The sequence below is a fragment of the Rhinoderma darwinii genome, chromosome 8 (assembly GCF_050947455.1).
Source record: "Rhinoderma darwinii isolate aRhiDar2 chromosome 8, aRhiDar2.hap1, whole genome shotgun sequence".
NCBI classification, from domain to species: Eukaryota; Metazoa; Chordata; class Amphibia; order Anura; family Rhinodermatidae; genus Rhinoderma; species Rhinoderma darwinii.
In genome coordinates, this window is record NC_134694.1 from 113,877,416 (window position 1) to 113,900,935 (window position 23,520).

At 39.0% G+C, this 23,520-nt stretch overlaps 1 protein-coding gene across 1 annotated transcript in view; it reads left to right on the top strand.

The window, feature by feature from the left end:
* TNXB (tenascin XB) overlaps positions 1–23,520 on the top strand; it is a 62,756-nt gene that overhangs the window by 30,759 nt on the left and 8,477 nt on the right. The window contains exons 8-20 of the mRNA XM_075836473.1: positions 906–986; positions 1,999–2,289; positions 5,882–6,166; positions 7,125–7,397; positions 8,195–8,467; positions 9,364–9,666; positions 9,913–10,212; positions 10,931–11,053; positions 11,184–11,321; positions 11,435–11,554; positions 12,378–12,521; positions 12,660–12,790; positions 13,206–13,338. Of these exons, the coding sequence (XP_075692588.1) occupies positions 906–986; positions 1,999–2,289; positions 5,882–6,166; positions 7,125–7,397; positions 8,195–8,467; positions 9,364–9,666; positions 9,913–10,212; positions 10,931–11,053; positions 11,184–11,321; positions 11,435–11,554; positions 12,378–12,521; positions 12,660–12,790; positions 13,206–13,338 (2,595 nt within the window). The remainder of the gene's footprint in view (positions 1–905; positions 987–1,998; positions 2,290–5,881; positions 6,167–7,124; positions 7,398–8,194; positions 8,468–9,363; positions 9,667–9,912; positions 10,213–10,930; positions 11,054–11,183; positions 11,322–11,434; positions 11,555–12,377; positions 12,522–12,659; positions 12,791–13,205; positions 13,339–23,520) is intronic.

The following is a 23,520-nucleotide window of genomic DNA, read 5'->3' on the forward strand; positions in this document are numbered from 1 at the left end:
CCCCTATTGATAATAATAGGGAACTTCATGAGTAGCTGAATGTTAATATCAGACTGGAGTTGCTCTTTAAATTTTTTTTTTCTTCTGTTCCCATTTATTTTCCTCATTTCTGTCTCGTTTTCCCTCAGTCTGTTGCCCTCTCAACCACTTACAGATGAATAACACCACAGTTTTACCTCACAGGCCTCTCTCTCCCTCTGCCGCTCGCTGTGTGCTCACCGTATGGCCAAATGACACCGCGTCTGACCTGCTGATAACGCCTTTACCCTTCAGGCAATGTGAACGCACAAATGTATATATATCATATTGTTATAGAGTGACGTATGTGTGTGTATGGGAGCATATCTGGGTAGATATATCTGTATGTTTGCTTATTTCAGTGGATATTTCATCTCAAGCATACATGTATATTGGTGATGTGGACACAGAATGTATAAGTGTATGTATGATATATATATTAATGACAGATCTATGTATCCTTGCTTTCCGAGCCACTCTGTCATTATCTTTGCATATGTATATTCTATAATATATATGTATATGACTGCACTCTATAATCTTAATACGGTATATGTATAATATACATAGACCTGACGCTGGTGTATGTATATTTAATATAAAATACTAGTATATATTGTTATGTGTGTGTGATCCTGGGAGATATACACATACATAACAATATATGTTCACTGCTTTATAGCATGTCATTTTGCACATGTTCTGCATGTAACATTTCTTGGCTCGCCATGGGATTATTAGACGTTATTATATCTATACTATAGGGTGGGAAGGAGGGATAGCATGCAATGGAGACAATATGTGAGTAGAGCTATTGCCGTGTAATTTAGGAGACCTTATTGTGTTAATATCTATGGAGATAACATTGGTTTTGCCATTACTGACAGCTCCATTAACCACGACCACTCAACCGCATATTGAAGTGACCACTCAACTTCCATATACAGCCGAAGTCACCACGACCAAAGGTAATTTGTTACTAGTTGTGTGAATGTAATACTCTGCTATCTAACCCATGAGTAGTGAAATATTGACCCGCTTTAGAGCCTAGACCTCTTCTGTAAACCTCCATCTCCTATGTTGTCTACTCAAGTATCAAACTCATTGTCTTCTACAGTCTATACCAGAGCTTCTCAACCTTTTTCTTCTGGGGCCTCCCCGGCCAGAACATTGGGCTCAACATTGGTCAAGGCCCATTCCAAAATTAAGTTAATATTTCATTTGTCTCCTGAACCCAGTAGAACTTTAAAAAGTGAACAACAACTGGTGGACATCTCACCATTGAGCACCACCTCACAATTTGAGAAGCACTGGCCTATAATATGACATTTTGTCTTCTTCATCATCATCCCCATGTCGTCTCAGTCTCACCCTCTGTTACCAGGTTGAGATGTCAACTAAATATGAGTCTTGAGTTCCATCTTCCAACTCCATCTCCTCAATTCTCAACCGAAGAGTCCAAAAATTTACTCTTGGCACCTAAACTATCAAGCCTCAGTCTTTACCATCAAGCATGTACTCACTACTTTCAAACCTCTAGTCTATCATCGCTGTATCCGTAAGTCCATGACTGGATTATAGGGAGAGCACAAGGGGAACATGCCCCGGGGGCCACCACCACCTTGGAGACCTAGGGGACCTCCACCACCTACCCTACCTGCCCTAGAAATGTATGAATAAATTGACTACTAGGTGTTACCAGTTGGGGGGTGTGTCCCTACACCGACTGACACTGTCCAATCGGTGCTGACAGAGTGAGACACACCCCTTTGACAAGGGGAATGGTAACATCCAGTTGTCAATTTATTCATACATTTCTAGGAGGAATAACAGAGGAAAGGCACAATGCAGAGTTCTAAGAAAATATGTTCCAGAATTGTTATCTCATGGGGAATATAGGTATTTACTAAAACAGGCATGTCAGAAGAACAGACAGGTCCTTTTTAAGTAATTTTGTCTTTTTTTTATTTATTTATTTAGCTACGAGAAGACCCCCTCTACCCAGTGCTCCAATGGGTGGTCTGCAAGTGCAAGATGTCACAAGTAATAGTGTTATGTTAATATGGAAGGCCAGGCCTGGTATCTTTGAATCCTTCCTAATCCGTTATGTGGATGTGACTGATAGTTTGGGACCAAGAGAGGTTGTTGTTCCTGGAGATCAAAGAGAAGTGACATTACAGGACCTGAGTCAGAACACCAGATACGCAATATCATTGTACGGAGTGCGGGAAGGAAAGCTATCACGCCCCCTAAAAGAGGAAGTGACTACAGGTATGGCGGATCTTCAGACACTACAAGGAGATATGCCCTAGCAATGCTTGATATATTACATATTTTCATTATGAACGGGCTATGTGTTGCGTAGTTTGGGGACATCACCTAGGGTACAATATATCATCCCATTTGCTTTCTGGAGCACTGACCTGAACGAGTCATTATCTAACCTCCCTAGACATTTATAGAACATTGACTTATTCCAGCTGACGGATACACATTGAGGTATTTTGCAGCAAATCTCATGATAAGAAGCCAGGAATCGGACAAAAATATGATCTATTTTTAAACACTTGGATCCTGGATGAACATCTGCAGATCTAAGGGCGCTCAATTCTTGAAAATATATTCCCATGAAAACTTCATAGACCCTTATTTCCATCATGTCAATTCTTAAAATTGCCATGTTTTCCATCTGTCCTTTCCATAAATTGTAACTGGTCGCAATAAACACTAGTAAATTTAAGGTCAATTACAGAAGGAGCCATTCCATTGTATATCTTTGGTAGCTCCATTTGGTGAATAGGTGCTGTAATAATTGTGTATTTCTGGTCTAGTTGTCTACAACCCTTCATATGGTGAAGCAACCTTGGCATAGTAATGTCCTATTAATGGTGTCTTATAGATGTTCAGGAGAAGATTGAGATGCTCTAATGATGGTCTACTGGTTGAGATGTTGAAGACTAGGCATTGGCGCTCTTTTGTGGTCTTCTGCTGATACATCAGTTATGATCTGGTGGCAGCATATTAATGTTCTACCATGTCTAAGGTGATCTTCAAAAATGATCTACTGATGATAATGAGATCTTGGATTCTTTCTTTAGCATAAAGTTGATTCATTCACAATCTGTTGGAGTAGGAGGTTGTTTTCATGTTGTTATATTCATACTCTAATAGTAATCTAATAATGACACAACAATACACTAGTGATGGTGGTTTTTGAATAGTTGTCTCATATCGTAGTGTAGTTGAGATCATTGTTTTATTGAATGCACATGGGTTTAACAGTGATGATCATGGGATCTGTACGCTGATCTACTCATGTTGATGTCTATTATTTCTATCAACTAGTATTAAGGTAGTCATGGTACAGTGATATACTAGAGATGCTCTACTGGTCATGTGTTGATATTCTGTTAGTGGCCTACTAGCAATGTTGGACTTGCCCACCAGAGTACCAGAGAATCCCCAGTGGGTCAAGGTTATATTTGGAGATGAGTTTGACACCAATCACTTGGTGCTAGGGTCTATTTATTTTGGGATGAATCAAAAATAACCTATTAGACCTTACTGATGATAATGGCAGTGGTAGTACTCCTATTCTGTACAGATACATGGTGGACCCTCAGAATAAATTCCTCTGGTGGGCCCAACACTGCCTACTGGTATTGATTTCCTTTGATGGTACCAATGTTTTGGAGATGTCCTACTGACCATGTTGATGATCTTCTAGTGTTATACTGATCTTCTACAATTATTCAAATTTTAGTTTTTGAATAATTGTGAACAAACTATGTTATGTAGATGTGAGTAGGTTGTACATTGTTGTATTACTTGTGATCTCCATTGTATGTTTCATACTGGATTAATTTCAATCTTCTGGTAAAATACTTGATTCTTATGCTCTCTACTGGGACAAATTCTGATTTCTTTACCTTTGTGTAGCATAACAAGAAATGTCTTTACGGTGGTTGTATGTTTGTATTGGTTCTAGCTATGGGCCAATGTTAACATAGTGATGAGTACAATCATGATGTAATAATATTCTTGTGGTCTTCATCATTCTCGTCTCCAAAAAACAGAGCAGGACAATGTTGATTAAAGGCACGACTATCTCACACATAGGGAATCCCAAACCCACAACAATCTTATTGTTGTTCATGTTACGAGTAAATAAATAGCTTTGCAATGACTAATCTCACAGCATTCGACAAACAAAACCAGAGATCCATCCGTCTTCTCCAGAGAAATAGTCACTCCACAATGTTTGACCTTTCCCAAATGGGCAAACACAGTGACTGCACATCTTGTACTTATCTACTTCAGATTGATTTGGCTAAAATTGGCCAACACGTGATACACTTCTCAACCACACCCAGGGTAACGTCAGCTCAAAAAGTCCTCAGTTCTATCTGTATCTCTTTTATTTTAAAATTACGTTTCTATTCCCTATTCTCTAAGAAACCTGACACTGCCCTGTAATATGTGCAATAGTACACAATGCCAATAAGCTGCATCTAAAGCCAGCAGGAAATTGCACTGATTCATCACCTGGGTCCCAATTAACTTTTGATAAAATCTGATCCTGTTTATGCCACAAAATACATAGGATTCACGCAGACCATTCATACAGCTGTTGGAATAGAGCAAAATGCCGAAGCCATAAATGTGTGGCTGCCTAGGACCCCCCCCTGATTGCACTTTAGTCTTGATCTTAACACCAATATAATTATAAAGTAAGACTTGGAGGGAGGGTTTTGTGTCTTATTATAGGTAGATATTATAAGTAATGTACTCTAGGATATAGAACAGAGGCAGATGTTTCTTCTAAATCTCTTGCTCATGGTCTACGTTGATTTATATGCTTCTCTGACATGTTTTCTTGCTTTCATTGACTTTTTCAAGTACGGATAAAGTCTATTGGCAGTAACAAATACAGTTACTTTTGCCAAAGCATGTGTGGGTGAGTGCGCTTGGTCTGGGAACTTGTTCATTATCAGTGATAAATGCATTTAAAGGAATATCTCACTAAAGTTACTGCTATTGTGTTTAGGAAAATTAGCATATTATAGAGCAATAAATCCCGATTTCAAATATCACTGACTACTCATGTATAACATCATTCTTCATTAGGTGAAATTCAACTATAGATGTAGCTGACGCCAGCTGTGATAACTGGCATTTCAGTGTCAGGTGGCACCACATTATATATTACAGCAGATATCCTCAACTTTTTATTAGCTTGAGAGACACATAGATGATGTTGAACCAAGTACAATAGATATTTGGTAGTTATATAGATATTTCGTGCCAATAATACTATCATGGTATCTGAGACCTTGTATTTATGATGTTTTGCAGTGCCTTGTTCTACATGTACTGTATGCGGTGTAGCTATAGATGGCGCCGGCAGTTATCATCATATCCTGAAGCTCCATATATACACTATCCAGTAAGCTCTGTGCAGACACTGAACAAGAAAGGGATGTTGGGAGGTTTTAGCTCTGGAGCTTGTATCTAAACTATAAAACAGGCTGTAGCTCAGGATCAGTACAAGATAAGCACATCATTGTTTTTTAATTTGCTCAACTTTTTATGCCGGTTAAAGTTGGACATATCCCTTAAGTCTCCTCATGCAATATTTATCCTTGGTGCACAGTGGTTTCTCCTGTAGCCAACATCCTAGAGGCCACAAGTGCATCACAAGTTACCGACTGGAGAAAGACCTAATATATAATCATATAGGAACAAGCACTGGTTTTTGGAGGTTGGATTTAAAAAAAGTAATGTTCCATATATAAGAGAACATAATATGTAAATAACTGATAATTGATAGTTTGCCATGTTTTTTTTTTTAATTGTTGCCCAGATTCTTCTCCGGATAGAGGAACACCACCTCGCCTTTCCCCCCTATCTGTGTCTGAAGTCCGACCAGATTCCTTCCGTGTAACATGGGAACCCTTGGATGGAGATTTTGATGCCTATGTGCTACAGTATGGGCCCCTAGGTGGTCCATATCAAGAAGAGACTCTAAGTGGGGACGAGACAACTTTTCTCACCACTGGTCTTGTTGCTGAGGTTAATTACACAGTAGAGCTTCGGGGGGTTTTGGGAGACAGTTACAGCGAGCCGGAGTCAACCTTTGTCTTCACAGGTACTAGAGATATGGTGGTAAATTGTGTTATCTTACCATGTAAACGCGAGATCTTAGATGTAAAGTTCCAGAATCTGCTTTAGAAGTATTCGAGCAATGTACCATCTAAAGTTATGATTATGGGAAGGAAAGATCAGAGTTTATAGGTCTTTGCTATCTGGACTGTATTGACCGATCTGTAGGGGTCTTCCTAACAAGAGTGATTTCTGAAACTAGGTTTTCGAGGCGACACAGGCTAGCATCCTTATGTTCTATTCTTTAATCTACTATTCTATAGTAAGAGATCCAAGACCGTACTCATGTCATTGACGGCCATCACCACTAATACAGTAGATCTCTGACGCTATATATCTTGATCTGTAGTGAGTTACAGGGACGTAGCTATACTGGGTGAAGTAGCAGTCGCTTCTATTACAGATTTGGCATTAAGGTCCAGGAACTTCAAGTTTCATCTTGAAGGGGAGAAGACCTACAAAATATAGTATTGTAGGGAGGAACCATAGATCGGCACACAAAGTGCCTATGGCTCCGTAATACGGAATTGTAGGCCCCATTTACATGAACCAAGTCCCTACAATTCCGTATTATGGAGCCATAGGCACTTTGTGTGCCGATCTATGGTTCCTCCCTACACTACTATATTTTGTAGGTCTTCTCCCCTTCAAGCAATACTCCTAGGAAAGAATATACAGAATCCAATAGAACATGCTACAACCTCAGTCAGAGGTATATAATGGTACAGTACGAGCCTACAGATTTCTATGGATGCTGTATGATGGCTTCATACAACTAGGAACTTGGACGGAGCCGTAATATGGTTGCGTGCATGAGGCCTTAGTATTAGTTATATATTCTGTTTGGTTGTCACAGACGTGAGAGTCAGTCCCAATACCAGATCCGTTCTCTATACATGAATGTATACCCGGCGACTCTTTATGGCAATATTTCTGTTCCATAGAAAAACCCAAGCCTCCTCGTTTGGAATCTCTTTCCCTCTCCGATGTCCGCAGTGACTCGGCCCATCTCACGTGGGAGGTCTCTGGTGGAGTCTTTGACTCCTTTCTTCTGTACTATCGGGATGGAGAAGGAAAACCTAGAGAAGTTGATCTAGAAAATGATTTGAGGTCTTATGATGTGATGGACCTAAAGCCTGGAAAGAAATATAAATTCTTCTTATATGGTTTAACTGGTGAAAAGAAGAGTAAACCAGTGACGGCTGAAACCAGCACAGGTGAGAAGAGAACCCTGATATTGCAGTAAAGAATGAAAAATCATCTCTCACAAAGTTCTTGTATGTGTAACAGTATGGTTCCTGCATAGTAGTAGTTTGAGGCTGTTACCTCCATGACGCTAGAGTAAAATGTAAGGGATTTATACATTCACCTTTTACAATTTCCGGCTCGATCATCCGGTCATCAGTGCGGCATTATGTAATGAAATTTTTTTTTAAGATTAGAGGCCTTGTCTAGCAACCATCCTCTAGCATCATCCTCATGGTAGGATTCACAAAGTAGAACTTAAAGGTTTCGTATCATTAAGACAGCTGCTATTTAAACTGAAGCTGGCCAGGCGATTATCTGATTACCGCGGGTCCAGCTTCAGAAACTCCAGGTGATCAAACTCTAGGCGATCACCCGTGATCTCCAGGAAAGCTGTACCCAGCCATACACTTCCCCTGCAGTGGCCCCTGCAGGAGAAAAGCAGTATTTACATGCTAGCCATTCAAATATATTGCCCTTTGTTACCGGCTCTGCTCTGGACAATAGGGGGGGGGGGTCCCCGAGTAAAGAACCCTCTTTTATGACATTCATATGTCTCCACAGGACATATAGAAAAAAATTGTCCTGGTGAGAGAACCCCCTTAATGACGAGTTTCACTTGTCACATAATAGTCACACCAGAATGACAATTAACTGTTGTTCTTGACATGTTTGAGTTTCTAAGAGACACAGAACATAAGATATTTTATAATGACAATTCTATTGTTATCTTCATTCTTTATAATATTTCATACTTGTTATTCTATAGAGAAGACTATGCCTCCACGTCTGGATTCCTTCTCTGTGTCTGGCGTCTACACGGAGTCTGTTGGTCTTTCTTGGGAAGTCACCAGCGGTGAATTTGACTCATTTCTTCTCATGTACCGGGATGCAGAGGGCAAACCAAAGGAGGTTACTTTGGATAAGCACCAACGTTCCATAGAGGTTGAAGACTTGAAGCCTGGGAAGAGATATAAGTTTATTCTCTATGGAATTTCAGGAGGAAAGAGAAGCAAAGCATCCATAGTCGAGACCACCACAGGTGATGGAGCCACCACAGCAGTTTACTGTGACTATGTCATAAGCATAATACTGTGGAAATAAATGACTGACATATGAGACACAGTAGTAGTACATGGGCCTAAATCATTCACAGGCAGGGACTGGGAGGCATTATCCTCTGTGCCTACATCATTCACAGGTAGATACAGGGAGTCAGTACCATCGGTGCTTACATAATTCACAAGTAAAATACAGGGTGGCAGTACTATCTGTGCCTACATCATTCACAGTTAGAGACAGGGAGGCAGTAACATCTGTGCCTACATCATTCACAGGTAGAGACAGGGAAGAAGTACTAACTGTGCCTACATCATTCACAGGTAAAATACAGGGTGGCAGTACTATCTGTGCCTACATTATTCACAGGTAGAGACAGGGAGGCAGTGACATCTGTGCCTACATCATTCACGGGTAAAATACAGGGAGGCAGTACTATCTGTGCCTACATCGTTCACAGGTAAAATACAGGGAGGCAGTACTATCTGTGCCTGCATCATTCACAGTTAGAGACAGGGAGGCAGTACTATCTGTGCTTACACCATTCACACTTAAAATACAGCGAGGCAGTACTATCTGTGCTTACACCATTCACACTTAAAATACAGGGAGGCAGTACTATCTGTTCCTACATCATTGACAGGTAGAGGCAGGGAGGCAGTACTATCTGTGCCTACATAATTTACGGAGAGAGGTAGAAAAAGGAAATCTTTGCCCAATTAGTCTTACAATGAAATTTAACCTATGAGAAATTGTGATATATTGTAAAAATATTTTAGAAAGTTGAGATTTCTTTTATGAACTTTCATTCTTGACCATGTGAATTTGATAAATTAATTGAAACAGTCATCCACAAAAGTCATTCTACAATTTTTACAGTGCCAAGAACAGTTGCTCCCTCCGCTACTTCTCTCTTGGATCCTCGCCTGGTCAAGCTGGTGGCATCTGATGTGACCCAGGAAACCATAAAGTTATCTTGGACAGTGGAAGGAAATGTTCCCTTTGAATCCATCGTAGTACAATGTCGTGATCCTGATGGTAGAATCAGAGAAATTCAGATTGCAGGCGAAGACACCAGCACCATTGTCCAAGGTCTCCTTCCAGCTAGCAGATATGAATGCAATGCCTATGGTCTAAGAGGGGAGAAGAGAAGTATGCCCTTATCCACAGAGGTTACGACAGGTAATATAAGAGTATGTTAGTATAGACAGTTATATAGTTTATCCCTCAATTATTGACATCTGAAAGGTTCCAGTTGGGGATACTAGATCATCAAAGACTGGTGGGTTTCTTGGTTCCATGGACTGACTTGTATAGCTGAAGAAGTTTTTTGGTTCCTCATTTTGATTCACATTAGAATTTTCTTGGATAATTTTTTATTATACTTTTAATGCTATTTGTTGTTATTTTTCCTCTACCATTTTCTAGCAAGAATTCTCGAAACACAAGGTCTTCCTATCTACAGTGATCTTTACCTTTCTCCACATGGCCCACATGCCATTCATGTCTCCTGGGAGTCTCCGGAGGGTGCATTTGACTCCTTCATTGTTCGATATGCTGTCCAAGGTCAAGAAGAGTCTTCAAATACAGTGACAATTGAGGGAACAGAACGGACCGTCCTTCTCTCTGGCCTGCAACCAGATACTGTCTACACAGTTAAATTACATCGCATCCTAAAGGGAGAGGAAAACAGCAACCTTGAAGCCACTGGAAAGACAGGGCCTTTAGGTAAAAAGAACCATATTTCAAATATATTCGAATATCAAAGATTCCTTCTGCTGGGCCCCCAGTGATCACCTGTGATTTGTGGGGACAACTGGCAGTAAGGGTTCAATTTCTCTGCAGCGCCACCACAGGAGAAATTAAGCGTTACGCTATGCCTATTCAAATCAATGGGATGTCTGTGTAATGCAGGACTAGACAGGTCCTCCAGTGTGAGAGATGCTCCTTGTAACCGCTCTCCACTATGGCCAATAGATGGAGATCCAGAACATAGGACCCTCCTCCTCCTGAACAGGTCAGGAAATAACAATGCTAGGGGCCTACAAGAAGAAAAAAAGACACCACCACATTCAATATATCTCAAAACTGTATGGTGCTGGACAGAAATGTCCTTTTTAGAGATTTTCCATCACAGCACTTGGCGTCATTGATTGGCACCATTTTGCTCATGTCAGAAGATACATAATGATAGAAGTGTAATGTCATTATTCTTCTCTAGTTTTGAACTGTATTGGTGAAAAATCCATTTCATTTGATGGGAAGATTATTCTTTTGTTGGGCTACACTTGACAGGCCACATCCTAACATTAGCTATATCCTAAAGAACAAAATGGGTGCTTTGAGTGTTTTTGGATCGACCTATTGAATGTTCTACCGTGAGAGGATAGTAGTCATCTATATTTATTAACCTATGTTTGTCTCTTTTTTTAATTTATTTTTATAGATTTGGAACCCCCAAAGAAACTTAGATTTACCGATATTGGGGAGACCTCAGCCATTGTCAACTGGGATTCACCAAATCCTGGCACAACCACATTCAAAGTGTCCTATCAACTCGCTGATGGAGGTAATCTTTGTTTTTTCCATCCCCTACCACAGTCTGCTGGTGAATACTTATTTTTATACATATCTCCCTGACAAGTTAAAATATGGAGAACTGGGGTTTCCCTCTGATGTATTACCTTCCAATGTTTTAGGAGAGCCTGATAGCATCAGTGTTGTTGGAACCAGCACCCCAATCAATCGTCTCACTCCTGGAACCCAGTATGAGGTCACTGTGGTTTCCGTGCGAGGATTTGAGGAAAGTCAGCCCTTGACGGACTTCTTCACCACCGGTAATTTTATGAATCTACGTTGGTGCCTGTAAACTTTAGTCTATGTTACATAAACAAAACAGAAGTTCAAAAAGAAAACCGCGATCTCTAATTTAGAGTTTTTTTTATCATAGCTGGAGGTGGTCCCCGCTCTTTGCGGGCTCATGATGTCACTGAAGTGTCAGCTCTTCTGCGCTGGGAAGCTCCTACAGGACCTGTGGACAGATATTTGGTCACTTACAGAGCAGAAAACGGTAAGTCAAATTTTCATGGTGAAAACAACTAAAAGTTGTGGGCTACATAGTAAATTAACGTTAAGGGGGTTCTCCACTTTGGACAATCCCTGCTTTTTAGAAAGGAACCTCAACGATCAGCTGTAATCTGTGGGGAAATATGTAATAAGTGTTCAATTTCCCTGCAGTGCCACCACAGGGGGAACTAAGCATTACACAGTGCCCATTCATATCAATGGGGGTTGTCTGTGTAATGCAGAACAGGACAGGTCCTCTAGAGAGAGAGAGAGAGAGAGAGAGAGAGACGCTCTTTGTAGCCACTCTCCACTCTGACCAAGAAATGAGGATCCTGAACAGAGGAACCCCCACCCCCCCCCCTTCTATTACTTCTGAATGCCCTAAGAGGGTATATAAAAATGGGTTCTCCAAACTGGAAAATCCCTTTAATATTTTCCAAATACAATTAACAATTACACAAACCTAGCTGAAAGACCACTCCTTTGAGAGCAGTATCTCTAATCTGGTCCAGATTTTAAATTCCCATATATCCAATGCATAAAAGACCTCTTCTCTGAGCGGACCACCCCTCTAGAAGACCATTTCTCACTACAATTTGTGGAGGTTTACTGTACATGACAATGATGAATAATCAACCAATATGTTAGATAAACAATTTATGGATTTGATTGGCCATAATAAACCATTTTGGTACCCATGATATATCAATTATTACCATATTGTGTCAATAATGGTCCATGCTTACCTTTGATTGTGGACCATCTTATCTTCCAGCTTCGTCCTATCTAAGCTGACCCAATAATATTATTTATCTTCTTTCTTGCAGTCCCCTTAGTCACAGTACCGGTTCCTGGTGATAGAACCGAGCTTCCTCTGACTGGTTTACATCCTCATACGGAATACTTTGTCAGTGTACAAAGTTCACAAGGATACATGACCAGTGCACCGTCGTCCACGACTTTTATCACTAGTGAGTGGATCATATCTCTTCTCTCTTGTTGATTGGTTTCTTGGGTTAAAAGTCTCTCTCTGGCCTTAATTTGGCCTAATTGATTGGAATTTACAATCTCTTTGATGGCGGAGTGATGTTGCCTTCATTCATAAATAGGTGCAGACGCTCCACGGGACCTCATAGCCAGTCAGATCACGGCTCGCAGTGCACTGCTTACATGGAAAGCACCCGACGCTCTGCCTGATGGGTATCTGTTGACATATCAAACACCGGATGGTGAAGTTAAGGTAGGGCAAACCTAAACATCTCAGCTCATCACTCCTGTTGTTGATTTACACCATGTATTTCCTTAGCTCTGACTTCATATTTGACAGTATTCCCTGCTGGCTCAGTTTCTGCACAGGGCTTGTTGTACAGATTTGCCTTCTGAGAGGTGTAGTCATTACATGAGGCGCTGGACAGTAGTATGGTTGAGAGAAAAACAGAATCTCCCAGAATTCAATGCAGCAGAGAGCGTCTGACATTGCAGTGTTGACAGATTCCAAGCAGAGAACTGCAGAATTATAAATGTGCTTTGGGTGTGACTGGAGTATAACACACGATGTAACATTATATGAGGATTACATCTACACATATATTAGGTACACAATACATATTTCTATATTTGTTTGCACTAGTGTCTGACATATTGGACTCTTTCAGGAGATTCGTCTGTTGCCTCAGCTCTCCTCCTTCACATTGAATCAACTGAATCCTTCTACCCAGTATCGAATCCAGCTTAAAGCTCTGAGAGGTGAAACCAGCTCCGCTCCCATCTCAACCTCCTTTACCACAGGTGAGTAACAGGTAAAGATCTTACGACTCACGCACACGACCGTGTGTGCCGTCCGAGTCCCGTCAGTGATCCGAGGAAAGATAGAACATGTCCTATCTTTCCTCGGATCGGAGACTCGGATCATTTTTCACGGACACGATTCACCCCCTAATGTGAATGGGTCCGTGAAGACTATCGGGTGCCACTCGGATGCCGTCAAAAACGGCCCGAGTGGCACAACGGTCGTGTGCAAGAGACCAGCAAAGTAATAAAATGCTGTGCTAGGATGCAGCCGACTGTCAGAAGAACAGAAAGATGTCTTGGGGAGAGAAGGGTCGGGTGTGTTAAATTTCAACATACCTGATCCTTTTGTTTTGTTTTTTATTGAAAATGCTTTAGTCACAATCAGCCGTCATGAAACATACTTATTACTGCGACACAACGCAGGCCAAGAGGCAATAAATAATAAATATCGCCAAACATAGCATGACCGTATGACGCACAGTACAGGTTGACCTAGACACATCACACCACATGCTACACTAACATTCCCCCATTCTTCCATTAACCAAAGTCAAACAGTAAAACATTATAGATAAGTCATAGGGGAAGAGAGGATAGGGAGGGGAAATCACAAACCCGAAGCTTTATTGAGAGACAACACACAAGAAGGGAGAGTGGGAAGGAAGGGGGGGGGGTATTAAACCTCTTCCTCATCAACGTTCGGGCTGTCCCAGGTGGAATAGTTTCTCAGCAGGCTGTGGATCAGCCCGCGGTAGTCCTGGAAGGACAGACTCTCCACAAAATTATGCGATTTCTGGCAAACCATATAGCGTCCTTAAAACTGTTCATAAGGCGCCAGGCCTCCTGCATTGCCCAGGAAATAGTCCATAAAGTACCGAGTGGTACGACAGGCTATTCCTGGGAACTGAGTCCTTGAGTTCGTGTTCCAAGGCTTTCAACATGCCACAGGGGCACTCCCAGAAAATGTGCAAAGATGTTAAGTGGCACCTGGGGCAGTACTGGGTCTTGCACAGGTTGCGGGCATGCATGAATGACCTAAGAGGCAGTCCTCCCTGTATGGCCCTCCATGAAATGTCCTTGTGCCCGTTGGTCAACTTGCCAGATGACACGTTAGTCCAAACAGTCTCCAACCTGATGGCATTAAGCCCTGAAACAGACTCCGCCAAGTCCTTTGCTCTGATGAGCTTGTGGATTGTCTTTGGTTTCAGCAAGTTGGGCTTAAGACCCTCCAGTTGATGCTCCCTCACAAACCAGACATCACCATAGAACCAAGGAGCGTACCAGTTGTAAGGGAAGGAGCTGTCCCACTTGTCCTAGCCAAATCCCCACCAGAGGGTAAGGAGGAATAAAATGGGACATGGCCTTGCCCGCAGATTTGTTTGCGGTCCTTCGAGTCCTGCGAACACAGTTACATACAAAGGCAATCCACAATAGAGTGGGGATGTCCGGTATATCCCTCCCACCTTTGCAGGGCTCCATGTACATGATAGTTCGCTTCACTCCGTCCATTTTTGAGCCCCAGATAACACTGGTCCTGGTAATGGCCCTCGAGATGGAGGCAAGGGGGGACCATGCCTGTGCGGTGTATTTTAGCAGAGGCAAGACTTCGTTATGCAGGACTTGTACCTCGCTGTCAATAGTGAGCTGTCTGAGGCTCCACAGTCCGATTCTATGGTTGACTTTAGCCAAGCGTTCGTCCCAGGACTTTAGGGCTGCACCCTCCTTCCCAAACCAGACTCCCAGAATTTTGATGAAGTCCGGTTTGATGGCAAATGGGAAGGGGGCAGTGGAAGACAGGTGCCAGTTCCCGAATAGCATAGCTCCTGACTTCCCGCAGTTGACCCCTGAAGCCTGTCCAAACTCTTCGCAGGCCTGGACGAGTGCAGTCACCAAACATTGGTAAGCGCAGAAGTCACGTCATCCATGTACAGCAAGCACTTGACCTGGAAGTGTCCTTGTCCTGGACCTGGTGTGGTGATCCCTCTGATATCTCCATTCTGCAGGATATACTCAGGGAAGAGCTGCATGACACAAACAAAAAGGAGAGGTGAAAGAGGACAGCCTCGTATAACCCCCGACCGTACAGGAAAGGGGTCAGTCTTTTGTTTGTTAGTAGATAAGCCGCTACCAGAGGAGTCTCGTAGCGCCTCTTTCCCTAATGAAAACACATGCAGGCTCTCCTCCGCCTAGCATGCATGTGTATGGGGGAGTCGGGAAGAATACCTGTCGTTCAGCCAACAGCTATCTAAAGTGCATAGCCAGCTTAGCCTGATTGCTCGAGAGTCACCACATGGTCACAGCCACTGCACAATGCCGAAAGGAGTCACGGTCATGACCACCTTAACTTGCATAATTTGCATACATTTACATAGTCCCGAATAATCAGTAGGAACAATTCCACCCACTGATGCGCTCCACTTTCTTAAATGGGTCTGTCTGGTGAAAAAAATGAGCCCATATCTGACCAGACATTTATTTTCAGCTCTTAGTAGTTACTGTAGTTCATAAAATATTGTCCTCTTACTCCACTGCCTCCAGCTGAGGTCCTGGAGAGGTGCTCTCGTTATGTTACTAAAAGGAGGATTGGAACTTGGCCCTTAGGAAATATATGTTTATCCTGAACAGAAGTAGCATCGGGTGCAGCAATATTCCCAATGGAAGTCACCGGAGCAGAATGCTGACCTTAACATTTTACAAATAAAATTTGAAGTGCCAAAATTTGTCAAAATATTGACTCCCATGTCAGTCCCTGCAAACACCGTGACCTTCTAATATACATAGAACAGATGTAGCTGAATGTCCCGCATTTACCGCGCCAAGAACTGAATGTTAGGCTGAGTCTAAACACAGGAGGAAAAAAGAAAAAAGAATTTGTTTCTAATGATAAATGTTTTTGTAGAAATAAACTGATAAATATTTGCGTTAAAAGCGAAAGTCCTTTAATAAATTAGAAGAATTTTACATTTTTTAGAGTATGAACCCTGTCCTCTGTACTTCCCCTTACAACATATTTTTTTGTAATATATATTTTGGTAATTCATTTTGTTTCAAAGTTTTGTCATACATTAAACAGTCCTACAGGAGCCGCGGTTCCTCATATAATGATAGGGCAACACATTTGCCTCAAAACTGTATTTGTACCTATCAAGCAATTACAGGCCAAGCTCATCGCCGGAGCATTTGAAAATGTCAACAGGGAGCTCATCCGGAACTGGAGGCTTCCCGCTAGGGGGAGCCATGACGGCAAGACCGACCTCATCCGGGGTAATCGCGGCCGTGATCATTTCCAACTGTTCTGTATTGAATTTGGAAAAAGGTATCTTCTGCAAATGTGACACTATGTCCTCATCAATTTTATCAAGGCGGGGGGAGTACAAGGGATGGAAGCAAGTCGAAATGGAGGCCAGGGATCTGCAGACTTGGCCATGCTTATCTGTAATAGATAGGATAGCTGGAGGACCTAAGCTGTACCTCGTGAAGTATGCCAGCAGCTTAGCTGATTGATTCACAAACTCGTAGCGGTTCTGCTTCAGGCAAAAAACATATGACGCTTTGCCTTAAAGGTGGGGAGTTGGGTGTAGGAGCATTGAAGGCATCTCCAGGCAGCTAAATTGGGTTCAGAATGGTCTGCTACATACCCCCGTTCAGCGGGTCTTCTTAGCCTCACCAGTAATTCACTTGACATAGCAGGCTGGTGACCTAAGGCCATGATATAGGTGAATCACTGGGTGGGAGGGTTGACCTCAAAGAAACTTGCCAGCAGAATCCGGGACTGTGAAAACTAGAACCGCCAGAAGGATTAGATGTGCCACATTGGAGACGAGAGCAGGGGGGGGTCAGAGAGGATGGAGATCAGGTGAAGTGAGATCCCCTCAGAAGGTTTCTCACATCAGAAATATGCAGTAGTGTGCAGGGGGGAGAAGAAAGATCAGTCCGGGATAGGGACTGGTGAGTAAGGAGCAGCATGAGAACAATTAATAATACTATGTACAATAATATAATTACTATAATACTGCCCCCTATGTACAAAAATATAACTACTATAATACTGCTCCTATGTACAAGAATATAACTACTATAATACTGCTCCTATGTACAAGAATATAACTACTATAATACTGCACCTATATACAAGAATATAACTACTATAATACTGCCCCCTATATACAAGAATATAACTACTATAATAATGCCCCCTATATACAAGAATGTAACTACTATAATACTGCCCCTATATACAAGAATATAACTACTATAATACTGCCCCCTATGTACAAGAATAGAACTACTATAATACTGCCTCCTATGTACAAAAATATAACGACTATAATACTGCCCCTATGTACTAGAATATAACTACTATAATACTGCCTCTATATACAAGAATATAACTACTATAATAATGCCCCCTATATACAAGAATGTAACTACTATAATACTGCCCCCTATATACAAGAATATAACTACTATAATACTGCCTCCTCTGTACAAGAATATAACTACTATAATACTGCCCCCTATGTACAAGAATATAACTACTATAATACTGCCCCCTGTGTACAAGAATATAACTACTATAATACTGCCCCCTATATACAAGAACATAACTACTATAATACTGCTCCTATGTACAAGAATATAACTACTATAATACTGCCCCCTATGTACAGGAATATAACTACTATAATACTGCTCCTATGTACAATAATATAACTACTATAATACTGCCCCCTATATACAAGAATATAACTACTATAATACTGCCCCCTATATACAAGAATATAACTACTATAATACTGCCCCTATGTACAAGAATATAACTACTATAATAGTGCTTCTATGTTCAAGAATATAACTACTATAATACTGCCCCCTATATACAAGAATATAACTACTATAATACTGCCCCTATGTACAAGAATATAACTACTATAATACTGCTTCTATGTTCAAGAATATAACTACTGTAATACTGCCCCCTATGTACAAGAATATAACTACTATAATACTGCCCCCTATGTACAAGAATAGAACTACTATAATACTGTCTCCTATGTACAAGAATATAACTACTATAATACTGCCTCCTATATACTAGAATATAACTACTATAACACTGCCCCCTATATACAAGAATATAACTACTATAATACTGCCCCTATATATACAAGAATATAACTACTATAATACTGCCCCCTATATACAAGAATATAACTACTATAATACTGCCCCCTATATACAAGAATATAACTACTATAATACTACTCCTATATACAAGAATATAACTACTATAATACTGCCCCCTATGTACAAGAGTAGAACTACTATAATACTGCCTCCTATGTACAAGAATATAACGACTATAATACTGCCCCTATGTACTAGAATATAACTACTATAATACTGCCTCTATATACAAGAATATAACTACTATAATAATGCCCCCTATATACAAGAATGTAACTACTATAATACTGCCCCCTGTATACAAGAATATAACTACTATAATACTGCCTCCTCTGTACAAGAATTTAACTACTATAATACTGCCCCCTATGTACAAGAATATAACTACTGTAATACTGCCCCCTATGTACAAGAATATAACTACTATAATACTGCCCCCTATGTACAAGAATATAACTACTATAATACTGCCCCCTATATACAAGAATATAACTACTATAATACTGCTCCTATGTACAAGAATATAACTACTATAATACTGCCCCCTATGTACAAGAATATAACGACTATAATACTGCCCCCTATGTACAAGAATAGAACTACTACAATACTGCCTCCTATGTACAAGAATATAACGACTATAATACTGCCCCTATGTACTAGAATATAACTACTATAATACTGCCTCTATATACAAGAATATAACTACTATAATAATGCCCCCTATATACAAGAATGTAACTACTATAATACTGCCCCCTATATACAAGAATATAACTACTATAATACTGCCTCCTCTGTACAAGAATATAACTACTATAATACTGCCCCCTATGTACAAGAATATAACTACTATAATACTGCCCCCTGTGTACAAGAATATAACTACTATAATACTGCCCCCTATATACAAGAACATAACTACTATAATACTGCTCCTATGTACAAGAATATAACTACTATAATACTGCCCCCTATGTACAGGAATATAACTACTATAATACTGCTCCTATGTACAAGAATATAACTACTATAATACTGCCCCCTATATACAAGAATATAACTACTATAATACTGCCCCCTATATACAAGAATATAACTACTATAATACTGCCCCTATGTACAAGAATATAACTACTATAATAGTGCTTCTATGTTCAAGAATATAACTACTATAATACTGCCCCCTATATACAAGAATATAACTACTATAATACTGCCCCTATGTACAAGAATATAACTACTATAATACTGCTTCTATGTTCAAGAATATAACTACTGTAATACTGCCCCCTATGTACAAGAATATAACTACTATAATACTGCCCCCTATGTACAAGAATAGAACTACTATAATACTGCCTCCTATGTACAAGAATATAACTACTATAATACTGCCTCCTATATACTAGAATATAACTACTATACACTGCCCCCTATATACAAGAATATAACTACTATAATACTGCCCCTATATATACAAGAATATAACTACTATAATACTGCCCCCTATATACAAGAATATAACTACTATAATACTACTCCTATATACAAGAATATAACTACTCTAATACTGCCCCCTATGTACAAGAGTAGAACTACTATAATACTGCCTCCTATGTACAAGAATATAACGACTATAATACTGCCCCTATGTACTAGAATATAACTACTATAATACTGCCTCTATATACAAGAATATAACTACTATAATAATGCCCCCTATATACAAGAATGTAACTACTATAATACTGCCCCCTGTATACAAGAATATAACTACTATAATACTGCCTCCTCTGTACAAGAATTTAACTACTATAATACTGCCCCCTATGTACAAGAATATAACTACTGTAATACTGCCCCCTATGTACAAGAATATAACTACTATAATACTGCCCCCTATGTACAAGAATATAACTACTATAATACTGCCCCCTATATACAAGAATATATCTACTATAACACTGCCCCCTATATACAAGAATATAACTACTATAATACTGCCCTTATATATACAAGAATATAACTACTATAATACTGCCCCCTATATACAAGAATATAACTACTATAATACTGCCCCCTATATACAAGAATATAACTACTATAATACTGCTCCTATATACAAGAATATAACCACTATAATACTGCCCCTATATACAAGAATATAACTACTATAATACTGCTCCTATATACAAGAATATAACCACTATAATACTGCCCCCTATATACAAGAATATAACTACTATAATACTTCTACTATATACAAGAATATAACTACTATAATACTGCCCCCTATGTGCAAGAATATAACTACTATAATACTGCCTCCTATATACAAGAATATAACTACTATAATACTGCCCCCTATATACAAGAATATAACTACTATAATACTGCCCCTATGTACAAGAATATAACTACTATAATAGTGCTTCTTTGTTCAAGAATATAACTACTATAATACTGCCCCCTATATACAAGAATATAACTACTATAATACTGCCCATATGTACAAGAATATAACTACTATAATACTGCTTCTATGTTCCAGAATATAACTACTGTAATACTGCCCCCTATGTACAAGAATATAACTACTATAATACTGCCCCCTATGTACAAGAATAGAACTACTATAATACTGCCTCCTATGTACAAGAATATAACTACTATAATACTGCCTCCTATATACAAGAATATAACTACTATAATACTGCCCCTATATATACAAGAATATAACTACTATAATACTGCCCCCTATATACAAGAATATAACTACTATAATACTGCTCCTATATACAAGAATATAACCACTATAATACTGCCCCTATATACAAGAATATAACTACTATAATACTGCTCCTATATACAAGAATATAACCACTATAATACTGCCCCCTGTATACAGGAATATAACTACTATAATACTGCCCCTATATACAAGAATATAACTACTATAATACTGCTCCTATATACAAGAATATAACTACTATAATACTGCTCCTATATACAAGAATATAACTACTATAATACTGCCCCTTATATACAAGAATATAACTACTATAATACTTCTACTATATACAAGAATATAACTACTATAATACTGCCCCCTATGTGCAAGAATATAACTACTATAATACTGCCTCCTATATACAAGAATATAACTACTATAATACTGCCCCCCTATATACTAAAATATAACTACTATAATACTGCCCCTATATACAAGAATATAACTACTATAATACTGCCCCCTATATACAAGAATATAACTACTATAATACTGCCCCCTATATACAGGAATATAACTACTATCATACTGCCCCTATATACAAGAATATAACTACTATAATACTGCTCCTATGTACAAGAATATAACTACTATAATACTGCCCCCTATGTACAGGAATATAACTACTATAATACTGCTCCTATGTACAAGAATATAACTACTATAATACTGCCCCCTATATACAAGAATATAACTACTATAATAATGCCCCCTATATACAAGAATATAACTAATATAATACTGCCCCTATGTACAAGAATATATCTACTATAATAGTGCTTCTATGTTCAAGAATATAACTACTATAATACTGCCCCCTATATACAAGAATATAACTACTATAATACTGCTTCTATGTTCAAGAATATAACTACTGTAATACTGCCCCCTATGTACAAGAATATAACTACTATAATACTGCCCCCTATGTACAAGAATAGAACTACTATAATACTGCCTCCTATGTACAAGAATATAATTACTATAATACTGCCTCCTATATACTAGAATATAACTACTATAACACTGCCCCCTATATACAAGAATATAACTACTATAATACTGCCCTTATATATACAAGAATATAACTACTATAATACTGCCACCTATATACAAGAATATAACTACTATAATACTGCTCCTATATACAAGAATATAACCACTATAATACTGCCCCTATATACAAGAATATAACTACTATAATACTGCTCCTATATACAAGAATATAACCACTATAATACTGCCCCCTATATACAAGAATATAACTACTATAATACTTCTACTATATACAAGAATATAACTACTATAATACTGCCCCCTATGTGCAAGAATATAACTACTATAATACTGCCTCCTATATACAAGAATATAACTACTATAATACTGCCCCCTATATACAAGAATATAACTACTATAATACTGCCCCTATGTACAAGAATATAACTACTATAATAGTGCTTCTTTGTTCAAGAATATAACTACTATAATACTGCCCCCTATATACAAGAATATAACTACTATAATACTGCCCATATGTACAAGAATATAACTACTATAATACTGCTTCTATGTTCCAGAATATAACTACTGTAATACTGCCCCCTATGTACAAGAATATAACTACTATAATACTGCCCCCTATGTACAAGAATAGAACTACTATAATACTGCCTCCTATGTACAAGAATATAACTACTATAATACTGCCTCCTATATACAAGAATATAACTACTATAATACTGCCCCTATATATACAAGAATATAACTACTATAATACTGCCCCCTATATACAAGAATATAACTACTATAATACTGCCCCCTATATACAAGAATATAACTACTATAATACTGCTCCTATATACAAGAATATAACCACTATAATACTGCCCCTATATACAAGAATATAACTACTATAATACTGCTCCTATATACAAGAATATAACCACTATAATACTGCCCCTTATATACAAGAATATAACTACTATAATACTTCTACTATATACAAGAATATAACTACTATAATACTGCCCCCTATGTGCAAGAATATAACTACTATAATACTGCCTCCTATATACAAGAATATAACTACTATAATACTGCCCCCCTATATACTAAAATATAACTACTATAATACTGCCCCTATATACAAGAATATAACTACTATAATACTGCCCCCTATATACAAGAATATAACTACT